At 41.2% G+C, this 12,489-nt stretch overlaps 1 protein-coding gene across 1 annotated transcript; it reads left to right on the forward strand.

Moving 5' to 3' along the window:
- The first annotated feature begins 728 nt into the window (after positions 1-728).
- On the forward strand, positions 729-3,654 carry LOC117729190 (C2 calcium-dependent domain-containing protein 4C). The gene is made up of 2 exons (XM_034530034.1): positions 729-812; positions 1,695-3,654. The coding sequence occupies exon 2, from the start codon at positions 1,749-1,751 to the stop codon at positions 2,991-2,993; it is 1,245 nt and encodes a 414-aa protein (XP_034385925.1). The 5' UTR covers positions 729-812; positions 1,695-1,748; the 3' UTR covers positions 2,994-3,654.
- Positions 3,655-12,489: the final 8,835 nt, after the last annotated feature.

Raw genomic sequence — 12,489 nt, forward strand, 5'->3', positions numbered from 1 at the left:
GTCAAGTCAATGCAGCAGTGTTATCGGATCTGTTCCCCTCTCGGTCCACAGGAAACATGGCACTTGACTTAAAACCAAGCAATGTGGACAAGTAAAGTGCTTCAAATCAATGAAATCAGTGGGGCCCTTTTTCTATTTTAGACAAACGTATTTGAGTTTCCAGGGAAACCGATCAGTCTGTTGAAACCATTGGCTGAAACCCACAGACAGACGGACAAAAAGAGAAGCTGAACATTTCAATGAGACAATATGCTTCATTGTCTGCTCAGCTGCATGTGCTTTTCCAAGTCAAATGGTCTTATTATATATATTTATATATATATATAATGATTTTCTGACACACACAAGTCTATTCTCGGCATTAATGGTGCCCTTTTGAACACCTTGATTTCAAAGAGAGAGTTTCATATAGGCTGACTGGTTCAGATGCAATAGAGTAAAATCAATTAAAGCACCTGTTGTGCTGTTATGGGGAAAGACAACAAGATGAGTAAAGCAGAGCGTGTTCTTTATTCTGAGAAGGTGCACTTAACTATTCCCACACACCATCTCGACGTGGAGCGGTGACGGTGCTGGCCAAAGCCTCTGATATGTAACCAGTGTGTTTCCTATAGTTGGTTGTACTGGGAAACACTGAAACGCACACTGATCTCATTGGTCAGCTGCAGCCCTGGTGCCGGCTATAAAACAGGCGCTCCAGAGGCTGAGACCGTCTGAGGACGCAGAGCAGCGGCGCGCAGCGCACAGGCTTACCCGAGGAGAAAACACCTGCTACCGGCGGAGCGAGTGGACAAAGACGACTGTGTCCCTTGGTGAGTACATGATCTGTTCATGTCTGCAGACTGGAGCCGTGTGTTGTTGACAGACTACACGGAAAACACACCATTCTGAGGTTTGGTAAAAAAAAAAAAACGGACTGGTGCGCAATTGGAGGAAGTCTTTGTCGCACCTGTTGAATGAGATGTTCGTTTGTAACTTTTATTGGATATGTTTTCTTCATCCTTACATTCTTACATAGCATGTAAACAAGCGGAACGATAATCTGCTGTTAGATCATTCCTTTTAAGATCGTTAATTTAATTTAATTAGACAAAATGATCTACAGTATTGTTTTCCTTCTGATCTCGTCTTATATGTTTTTTTTAGTAAAACAGAAAGCCAGAAGTCTGCCTTTTTAGTAGTAAAGTGCACACAAACGAGGAAGGAGCACAAATAGTTGATGTTATGCTGATGAATACAAAAGAATAAAATATAATAGAAAAAAATTAAAACAGTAAAGTACCCTCTTAGTTGTTATTAAACAATTCCTAGACTGACACTTTACTCCACCATTCGATGAAGCCACTCTGCTGTCTAAAATCAATTATGTCTTTTGTAAATGTTGTAGTTGAATTCAGGTTGATTTGTGCATTCAAAGATTTCACAGTCCGGCTTGTTGAGACGTGTTTTCCCTAAAATGTCGAAGCAGTTTAGTTCTTCAAACAAAACCTTTTTTTATTGTTCTTTGTGAGAGCATCTGTTGTCAATACCTTCAAAAGTTAAACTGCAATATTATTTCCGTTTTCTTCAGTGCCGTTTCATATCAGCGTCATCAGAGCTAAAACTCAGAGGTGTTATTATTATCTCTCTGCTCTCTGTGGAGTTACTGTCCTCTGATCATTTACATCTCCCACCTGTGTGTTTATTAATTGCAGACACCTGACTGCACCTACTCCACTCGCCCACACATCCCACTGTCTGGCGGGACCATGTGGGTTCTGGAGAAGATCCGTGGCACGGTGGAGAGTGGCGTGCTGCGTCAGGGGGACAACGGAGACAAGAAAGACGTCCCCTACAGCAACGTTCTCACCCCAGACAAGATCCCAGACTTTTTCATTCCTCCGAAGCTGGTCAGCACCCCCCCAGAGCCTGAGATTTCCCACGTTACGGCCAAAGAAGGACTGCAACCCTCAACTTCGGAGCTAACTATCAGCAGTGGGAAGAAGATCAGCAGCCCGAGAAGTCCACGCCTGGTGGCGAAGATCGCAGGAGACACCAAGAACCTGCTGAGAGCAGCAAACCGTCACATCATACAGATAGAGAGCGCTGATGATGTCGGAGACACCAATTCAGACCCCCAGTCGCAGACAGCAATGTCCCTGTCTTATGTGCCTAAGACTCAAACCCCATATGGCTTTGCAACCTTGAAGGAAAGCCCCCACACTCGCCGTAAAGAGTCACTTTTCCATTGCGAGCTTACCAGTCCTATCACCTCCCCAAACACCCAGAGGAAGACCCAGGGGAGAAGCGGCGAAGGGGGAAACCACCTGAACCCCGCTGACTGCAACACGTCTCACATGAACCCCTATCGCTACTTCAGCGGAGGGGAAAGTGACACCTGCTCCTCAGCCGAGTCCTCTCCCTTCAGCTCTCCCCTGCTCTCCCGCTCCGCCTCCCTCCTCAAGATCTTCACCCATGAGACGCAGGCCAAAGTCGTGAAAGCCAAGCGGTCGTTCGCCCGCCACAGCTCTCTGTCCACCGACGAGTGCAGCTCGGCCGAGCCCAGCCCCAACATCCAGCGACGGCTCCACGTCCCCTCCTTGCACGGCGCGGGAGCGTCGGACCACGGGCTCCATCGGGAGCACACCATCAACCTGCACAAAGGCGGGACGGTGAAGATCAGCGGCAACTACGACTCCGGCACCTCCCGCCTGCTCATCCGAGTCCTCGTGGCGGAGAGTCTCTACGACAAGCACTTTGACATCAAGAGCATCAACTGCTGCGTGTCCGTCTACCTGAACCCGGGCAAGCTGCAGAAGCAAAGGAGCAACATCATCAAGAACAGCCGCAACCCGGTCTTCAACGAGGACTTCTTCTTTGACTCGATAAGCTTGGTTCAAGTGAAGAACTTGCTGGTGAAGTTCAAGGTGGTGAACAAAGGCACCAGCCTCAAGAGGGACACCCTGCTGGGAGAGCGGGAGCTGCCTCTAGCAAAGCTGCTCTCGGGGGTTTGAAGCCACAGGACCCGGGCGTCAAAGGAGGCAGAAAAAACAAGGACATTGATTGAAACCTAAATTAGAAGTTTGAACCGGTTTCTATTCAAACTCCTCTTTTTATTCCAATGAAAATCGTGAACATTACAATTGAGGGAGAGGCAGGGAAATGCATTCTCAGAAGGAGTGAGGGGCTTTCTTCTGAGATCTGAAAAGGCCGCCAAGCTCTTGATGTTCCTGGATGGATGATTTATGGTGTTTGAGGCCGGCCTGGTTCCTTCCCCCAATAATGAATGCTCATTAAACCAAGCCGGGCTCGACAGCAACAGATTCATTTGACAGATGAAGGGTTTCTTTTTATGGACGTATCTCCCAGCCAACTTCCTCAGCCAGGTCCGGTTCAAAGGTTGGACGACACCTGTGCATCAGCCCTTACCGCTGTCCTTGCCTGCACTGTGTTTGTCATGTGTGGCATGCTTTTATTATTGTAATGTGACATGAATCCACGACAGCGCAGGATGTGATTCCGCATCAGCTACCCCGTGCGTTCAGCACAAAGATGCTTTTGTGAATCAGAGCTTTGAAGTGGTACTACATCCTGATGTGCAAATGACCCTTTGATCCCAGTTGCCATGGCCCACCTCTTACTGGGCAGGGCGAGGGACAAACAGAGCAGTCACAATAGTCACATTTACATGCACTTAAAAAATAGAATTAGAATGCAAAGTCCTGTGATTGCCATAATTTGATTATATGTCAGTCTAATTACTTTCTAATTAGTGCTTAAAACATCTCTAATTTGTTTTTGTAGTTCAGTAAAATGAATGTAAACTTTAAAGTAGAAGGTGCCATGTGGAGTTTTCTATTAAATTATGTTGACACCTGAGGTCTAAAAAAAAGTGTTGAATGCATTTCCTTCCCCATAAAACAACATTTTAAATATTTAAAATACTGCATCGTTTACATCCCTGTTCGCTTGATTGATTGAAGTTTGTCTGTCAATCAGCAGAATTGTATTAAACCGATGGCAACGTGCACGACACAGAGGAAATGAGCACCCACTCTCACAATCACTACTCACCAGCGCCACTGCCGGTAAAACACTCCGCAGGGTACCTTCAAAGTTGATTTTTCTTCAAACAAATTAAAAAATCCGTGCAGTAACGATGTTTAAAAAAGTTTAGAATGCAAATCATTGTATTTCAAGTGAAGTAAGAGATGGCTTCTATCTTACGATAGGGCTGCTGAGTGCAGAACCTGTTGATGCAACTTGGTTTAGGACAATATTGTGGTTGGGGTTAAATTAGGTTGATGTGTTATCTAACTCACGTATGTGGCGTTAGATAAGTTTGTAAGTTACGTGACACAAGTAAGTTGAAAAGTTATTTGTTGGACCCATCCATACAGCCCGACCCCACGCCATGTGTGCTTTGTTTGCCTTTACCACGTTGTCACTCACTTTTACATGGGTTATGTATGAATTATAGTGCAGGTATAATTACGAACATTGAATGGGAACAGAAGTTGATTTCTAATGGAAACAGGTTGAAAGATTCTTACTGCTATTTGTATATTATTTTCTATTTTCTAAAAATGTGTTTTTAAAGTTAAATTATAGACAAAAATTCATGCAGTGCATTTTAATGTCACCAGTTTTGTCTTTAACCGCATGAAACCCAACACACTCAGACACACACACACATATGTGTGTGTGTATGTATATATATATATATATATATATATATATATATATATATATATATATATATATATATATATATATATATATATATATATATATATATATATATATATATATATATATATATATATATATATAATTGATTTCTGTGAGGTTGATTTGAACTCTTTGAACGACCTGTTCCAGCTGCAGTCTGTCACGCATGGTTCATCCAGTGTGAGCACCTTGATTGAATCTTGTGCAACTAGGCAACGAGCTCTCGCCACATCTCCTCTCTGCATTCAGACCGGTCGGCGATACCTCCGTATTATTCTGCTCAGATTCTCAACAACCAAGACGATTAGCTTAGGGAGCATTTTAGTCACTCACACAGCATTTCAGCTTCAGACAAGATTTGTCTCTCCCAAAGGGTGAATAAAAAGTCACACTTTTTACTGTGTGGTGAAATTAAACATTTCCGTCATGTAAACAGAAGTTAATGATCGTCAATTTATGCAAAAAGGCTGCTGCCTTAGTGACAGTATTGGCAGTGGACAAATACAGTGTGCATGTAAATGTGTTAGATGTCTCACATGAGAAGAACAGAGCACGAGTGTCACGATGAAGATTACCAGTTGCATGGCACAAATATGTCACTGACACATACTCGTGTTTGCATGACATGCTCAAAGTTTCATGAAACCCAAAAGCCTTACCGTGTGTGTGTGTGTGTGTGTGTGAGAGAGAGAGAGAGAGTGTTTGATCAGTATGATATTTCGTCCAAAGTTATGAATTTTCTACGTACAACATGTATTTCTTTTGGTGTGTTGAATTTGTACTTTACATATCTACATATTTATGTACTAGTTTCTACAATTGTTAGCGAAATGCCAATTATGCACCAGCGAGTGAGATGCTGATGAGAGGCATTTTAATTACGTCTGTTTACATCTCTAATAAAGCCCTGGGGGAAGAGGTAGAAATGTAAAAAAGAAGGAACACAATGTGTTTTGACAGCTCGCAGCTCTCTCCTCTTTCGACCGAGTTGAGCAACGACAGACAGAAAAGAAGTCGGAGACATCGCAGAGATGCAAATTACTGAGGTGTCCTACACACAGCCAGGAGCTTCATTTGAGTTCTGAGAGGATTTCGCTCACCTGGTGTTAGTAGCTCTCTTGTAGCACTGTTCTTGATCTGCTCTTTATATACATCACATACAGTGACACTGCTGGCTGGCTTTGTTATGGTGTGAAAATCTGTGATCTGTTGTAACCCCCGTTGCAAACATACAGTGCCTCCTCGTAGGATTATTGTATTTTCTATTCAAACTTCCCAAATGGTATTCAGCTCTGTTGTTACCAAACAAGGTTTCTTCTAGCATGACTATCAAACTTCAGTAGTGGCAGTAATGAATTTCAGTGGATTCAATATTGGTGATGTGTTTTGCAAACTGTCCAAATGAGACCTGTTTTTTCATAACTAATTGTTTTGAGTGTTTTATCATGTGGCTCATCATTTAATATAATGGAAATGCAGGGAGAAATTAAAACAGTAACCCGTTATCTAACCAGGCCTTATCACAGATTCACAGTATGCACACATGTCTGAATATAACAACCTTATCAGTAAACATATGGGGACTTGAGAGACATCTGTTCCACATTTAAACTTAAAAAAAAGTTTTTCTTTGACTTTCTCTCCCTACCACAAGTGCACCAAAATCAGCAATTTCTTGGATAAGAAGCCTGTTTTGGATTCAGAATCATGTTTCACTTCAGAAAAAGGCAGAAACCGAAGACAAAGATTTAGGCTTTACATTTGACATTTTACAACATAGCAGCACAAATTTGAATCTGAATGACGTGTATTTCCAGGGTATTGTCCTTGATGTATTGGTGCACAGTGGACATAATAAGAGGATGTACAAAAAGAAAATACAGACAGAGTACTGCAAAGTCTAGAGTAGATAATAGAAAAACTTAACTTAAAAAAGGTATTTAATATGTTTGTGCACTTTTTATTGCTCTTGTGGTATATTTTGAGCTGAGGGGGGGGACTTACTACATATCTTTCACATAAATATATTGGACAATGTTAAGTGGTGTGAAGTCCAAATAAGTTCTAAATAAACAGTTCATTTTTGACGTGAAATATTCTTTGTTTTTGTGAAATGAAATGCTCCCCGTTTAACTAGTTTGCTAGCAAGTGAATGCTCTCAACATGTCTGCATGGATAGAAATGAGGAGGTAATGTTAATCACAGTGCAGGAAATAAATAAGTGTGGCCAGTGGAAACCATGTTGTTGCTATATTTATATAAAAAAAGGTTCATCCTCTATGCAGTGGACATTACATTATACTCTTATCCAGCTAAGCTATAGGTTCAGACTCTTGCTAACATTAGCATGTTAGCTTGTTATCCTCAATGTCAAAGTGTAGTTGAGGATGACAGGAATTTGGTTGTTTGCTTTCCCAGAATAGTTACAACGCACTCTTGCGCTTTCTTGCCAGTTAGATGAGAAGATTGATACCACTCTCATACGTGAGCTAAGTATTGAGCGAGAACCAAGAGGCAATTAGCCTTAGCTTAGCATAAAGATGGAAACACAGGGAGATAGCTAGCTTGGCTCCCTCAGAATTTGGTAATATAATAAGCCTAACTACCAGCACCTCGAAAGGTGACTATTTAACGTGTATTGAGTTTGTTTAATTCATACACAAACCAATATGTAACAATGAACATGTATGGTGTAATGTTACGTTCTGTAACTAGAACCTGCAGCACAGCGACAAACTATTCCTTTAAAGGTGTTTTGACGTGGCACCAGAAGACAAGTGGACATGTTGACCTGTCAGGATTCTTCCTCTGAGGACCATGAATACTAAATGTTACGGCAATTTATGAAACACTTGTCAAGTTTTGTCCCAAAGTGTTGAGCCAACACACAAACGATCACCATCCCCCAGAGTCACTCCAATCGTGTGGTTGAAAACAAGGTTGATTATTTTAAATGTTGACCTTTGTTTGATCCACAGAGGAACACCAGAGTTAACTTTCCCATTATCCAGCCTGCTGGTGGGAATCAGTCCTCATATCGCTGCACTCAAGAGCTGTTAAATTGAATAAGGGGTGAAGAGGCTTGACTGATAACATGTACAATGGGAATTGAGTGCCACTGTGTGAGTGTGAGAGACTGAGAGTGGTCTGTTGGATGTTGTATTTTGTTGACAGTCAGACTTTTACTTCCAAAGCTTTGGAAAAAATATATATATATATATGCTGAAGTGTCCCTAAAGTCTTCCTGTCTTGGAGAATTCTCGGAAAATTGAAAAAGTGCCCATCCATTACTTGATACTGAAATCTTACATTTTTCTCCAGACTTATATAAACAATGGATGTTGGTTGTGCTGTAGCTGTTCTTGTTGTGTGTCGGGCCTGTGAAGGTAGATACTTTTTTACTGTGATGCTACAACCACTGACAGCTGTTCTCTCTGGTTATCCAATGTATTGATGGATGTGAAATACTTTAATTAAAGGAAATGTTCCACAGCCTCTCTGCTTATGTCGTTACTCATTTGAAGTTCATCAGTATAATAAATGTGTGTCTAGATTTGGTCACATTTTCTTTTTCAGAAAAACCGAAGGATTAAATGCTCTTTGAATTTGTTCTGAGCTGCAGAAATTCTCTTACTTCTTATGTTGCATTCACAATTTCAAACTCATTGGACTATATGAAAAATGCATTCCCAATTTTTTCCAGCTTTATCAGCTTATTCAATTGTTCTATAGCAAGACCAACAATTATCAAAAATATTATGTTTTTGATATAGAAATATCGTTGATATGAAGAAAAACAGTCTCTGATTTTATGTTTTTTATTCTGCATCTGTATTTGTTGGTTCATACATATTCGTATTTATAATTGTTTCTAGTTGTATCTTGCTTTAAGGTAAAAAAAAAAACGTGTGCAGATTGGCATCTTAGTGTTTTAACTGAAGCAACTAAACAGATATTTTATCTGCACGCTGCGAATAAGAGATACAATTGTGACTGAGAGAATGAACACATCCATGTGCTCCTCAAGGCTCTCCTCTGACTTTGACATTTTGTCTTTGTCCTTTATGTCTTTCTAATTACTTGATTAAAAGTAATGTGACACTCTCACTCCCTCAAACTATCCCCAGATCCACAGAGTTTTCAGGCCTCCTGTCCTTCTCAACTGCTGTCCCTCTTCTTAGCATTAACAGAACATCCATTAGACTTTCATATCTGCCATGCTGTCTTTAATTAGCAGGGTAAGAGTACTGCATCATCACCATTAGCCTCCGGGAGGAGTCAGACTTGAGATGCCTGTTTGGAGAGGGAGTGCGTGGGAGGCGGGTGGAGACAGGAGGCACACTGTTACACACCACTGTTACACACCACTGTTACACACCACTGTTACACACCACTGTTACACACCAGCAGGGAAACAGACACATAACTGCTGCCAAAGTCACTTTTCAGAATCAGAATCTAGAGCGGGCAGGACTTTATATTCTTGTCCATGGCCTTTTCATATTAACAATACCTCAAATAAAGTCTGTGAAAGTGGTCGCTTATTAATGACCAAACAGAGAATTATTACCCAAATCCGCAGCGCCCTCCAGCGCGTTGGATACTTTGAGTGTCTTTCAGTGCATCGTATTGATTTCAAAGCCCATGATTTCAAAGATCTTGGTTCACTCTCACTGCTCTTATCGTCATTGTTTCAGAATATAATATCTGATAACCTCTCAGTACACTATCTGCCAGGCACCAATTGACAGGCAGACCAAATTAGCAACTAGCTGGTGAACATTGTGGAGCATTGAGCCGCTAAAGGGACGGATGTTTTTCTCTGGAGCTGGTGCCCTGTATGAGGCTATACTTCAAGTTTAGCAGTGCTTTGAGCTACATCAGAAGACAAAGCACCCGTCTGTTCTGGATTATAACTACTATTGTTGTCAAGTTCAGCTTGGAAAGACTTGAATTTAGCATGTTTCAAACATGTTCGGCTGACGTTCATCAACTAACCGGTAAGGCCGATCTTTTATTATTTTTGAGATGTTACAAGCTGATAGTTAACTGCCACCAAAACGGTTTGAAGGAGTTACACGGTGCTTTATGGGTGCCATGTTGTTCACCTGCAATGTCAGTTAACGTTGGTTACTTTCTTTCTTCCAGAGAGAAAGCTTTTATAAACCAAACATTTTGCGTTAAGGGGAACTTTATATAGCCTCAGTCTCAGGTCCGGTTCGGGTGTGGACATGGACTTTGGGTTCGGGTCTTGGGCTCTTTCAGAAGTCTGTCTGACATTGTTATCTTTGGAGCCAAGTCGCTAGCATGCCTACAAAGGAATTATTCCAACGTTAAATTTGAGCTCAACCTCTTTGAAACCCCCTTTTGTAAAGGTTGGCCTGGCCACAGGACACGCTGCACTCTGAGCTCACTGATGAACACATGAAGATTTTGAATTCCCAGTGGTGAAATGAGGTGGATTTCTTTTTGTCTCTTCATCCACCACTGCACCGTCTCATTCGACAATTGAGTTACCTCAAACAACTTGGCCTGCTATGACCGAACATTTCCACTATTTATTATTCAGGATCCCACACAAGCAACCGACTCGTACAGATCCTCGCCGCCTCTCCTTGCCCCTCCTCCTCGTCCCCAATTCATCACACACACAAAAACACTATTAGGTTTCCTGTGCCAGCTGCACACGAGATGATGCCACTGCCTCCACCCGCTCACCGTGGCCTCAAGAAAATGTTTTCCAATATCCTTCATCTGCCATTGTTCATTTCCATCCTCTACTGCATGTCTCTTGCAGCTTGTAAATTGATTTATAAAGCTGTCTCCTCCTGAGTAGGGTGGAGGATGGGCCAGGGACACACAGTAGAAGCTGGGGGTCTGGTAGAATGGGTGGAGGTTCTGCGTGAGACATTGCTTCAGCAATGAAAACCCATAAACTCTGTAGGGCAAATTCGATTGGGCAATTTCCATCGCTTGCTTCCTTGACTTGTGGGAAGGAAGGTTTGGGGCTCTTATTGGCTTTGGGATTACTATGGCAACCACAGAGCAGAGTGGTTTGCTGAGTGAAGGAATGAGATGAGTGTGTGTGTGTGTAGTGTTGTTGAGTATTGCTGTTTAAATTGCAATCTGGTATAATTGCATCACATTGTGTTTTTCCTTTCAGAGTTAACCCTCAAATAAAAAAAAATAATTGGTTTGATCTTAAATTAGTGGCCTTCAAATAGTTTACAATGTTTGTGTCCAGTCACATACTGAATATTTATTTTGCAATCAGACACAGATGTTTTACTGGAAACCATAAACATTAATGCAAGTGATGTCACATTGTAAAAGAGCACCACTCTTGCAGTTATATGAACAGAATATACAGCAGCAACCGACCTGTTGCACTGTGGTTCTTTACACTAATAACGCTCATAATGTCTGCTTTTCAGTCGGTCAGATGAATAGAATACAGCCATCATTAATGTCAGTAGCCCACACCTCTGATTTGTTAACTATGAAGGTCAAAATGTCCACTGTTAGAAAATTCTGACGCTTCTACCGGTGTCATCACTGCAATGTGGTGTGTTACTGTATTTGCTCTTTCCAAATATGTTTTTTAATTTTTTATTAAGTATCAAATAAGTATCAAAAAATGGAGCAGGGAGACGCTAACTTCTGTCTCTCTCTACCAATATTACCTGCTCTGCTGTCAACAATGTTGGGCTGAAAAAAATGTGCATGCAGAAATTCAACCGTTTTAATCTGCGGCGACTTAGATCAAGTAAGAATAGAAGAGCTAAGAGTGAGGAAAAGTCTCCTAGCTAATAGTCTAAATAGTCCTGTTAGAGCTTCTCTGTAAAAAACCTTTTTTGTAGATTACAACTTGAAATTCAGAAGGATTTATGTTTTGTTTTTGTAATGTAATGTTTACACTGAAGGAGGCTCACACCGAGACTGGTATTATTTTAGATTGATGTAGTCTGATTTTAGACTTTCTGATCAAAATGTATCAGACTACTTGTATTAATTGATGAAAATAGAGAATAGTATTACAGAAAAATGAGCGTGCGATACATTTAGAACTATGGAGATGCATCCAGAATCGTTGACAGGTAAATGGATTCGACTTCGGAAGATTCACACCTTTATTGTTAATACAAATCCAGAATTTTACTGTTGTAGCTGGTTGAGGTGGAGCTAATTCTAACTGCTACTGCCCCCTCTAGTGGCTTACAAAATAAACCTTGCGTGATCGCAAGATGATTAATGGAATAGAAAAGACGGAAACAAAAAAAATGTTGCTACACAAATCTGTATTCATCAATTGGACTTTGCTGTTATTTGGGATATATTGAATAAAATGACCTCTCGGGGCCTCACACAGTTATTTAGATAAAAAACATGTGAGCATCTTAAACAAAGTATTGTATTTTCTAAGCTTATGCTGTTTTGTTTATGTTGTTGTGCTCTTACAGTACTTGAGTAAATACATGTTCCTCCTCTGACCCTGATTGGTCTGTTTCTGAGCAAGTGTTTAAGCTGGCAGGTTTACCGATATTAATTCACCACCTTAATGATCCTTGTATTATCTGTCTCCCGTGGCCTTCGGCTTGTGAATCTCCCACTGCGACCCAGAAACTAATAGCCTCCTTATTCATAAGGCAGAATTCTCTCCACAATTGTGATAATACAATGAAGCAAACCATCTGATGCGCCTTTCGCCCCTCCCTTTCATACTCACTGTCTGTGCATGTTCATATATACCCTTTGGAAGGAAGAGTATACAACTGAGCC

The sequence above is a fragment of the Cyclopterus lumpus genome, chromosome 4 (genome assembly GCF_009769545.1).
Source record: "Cyclopterus lumpus isolate fCycLum1 chromosome 4, fCycLum1.pri, whole genome shotgun sequence".
Lineage (NCBI taxonomy): Eukaryota > Metazoa > Chordata > Actinopteri > Perciformes > Cyclopteridae > Cyclopterus > Cyclopterus lumpus.

Excerpts from the sequence above, each read along its gene's own strand:
- LOC117729190 (XM_034530034.1), top strand. The coding sequence starts at position 1,749 with ATGTGGGTTCTGGAGAAGATCCGTGGCACGGTGGAGAGTGGCGTGCTG.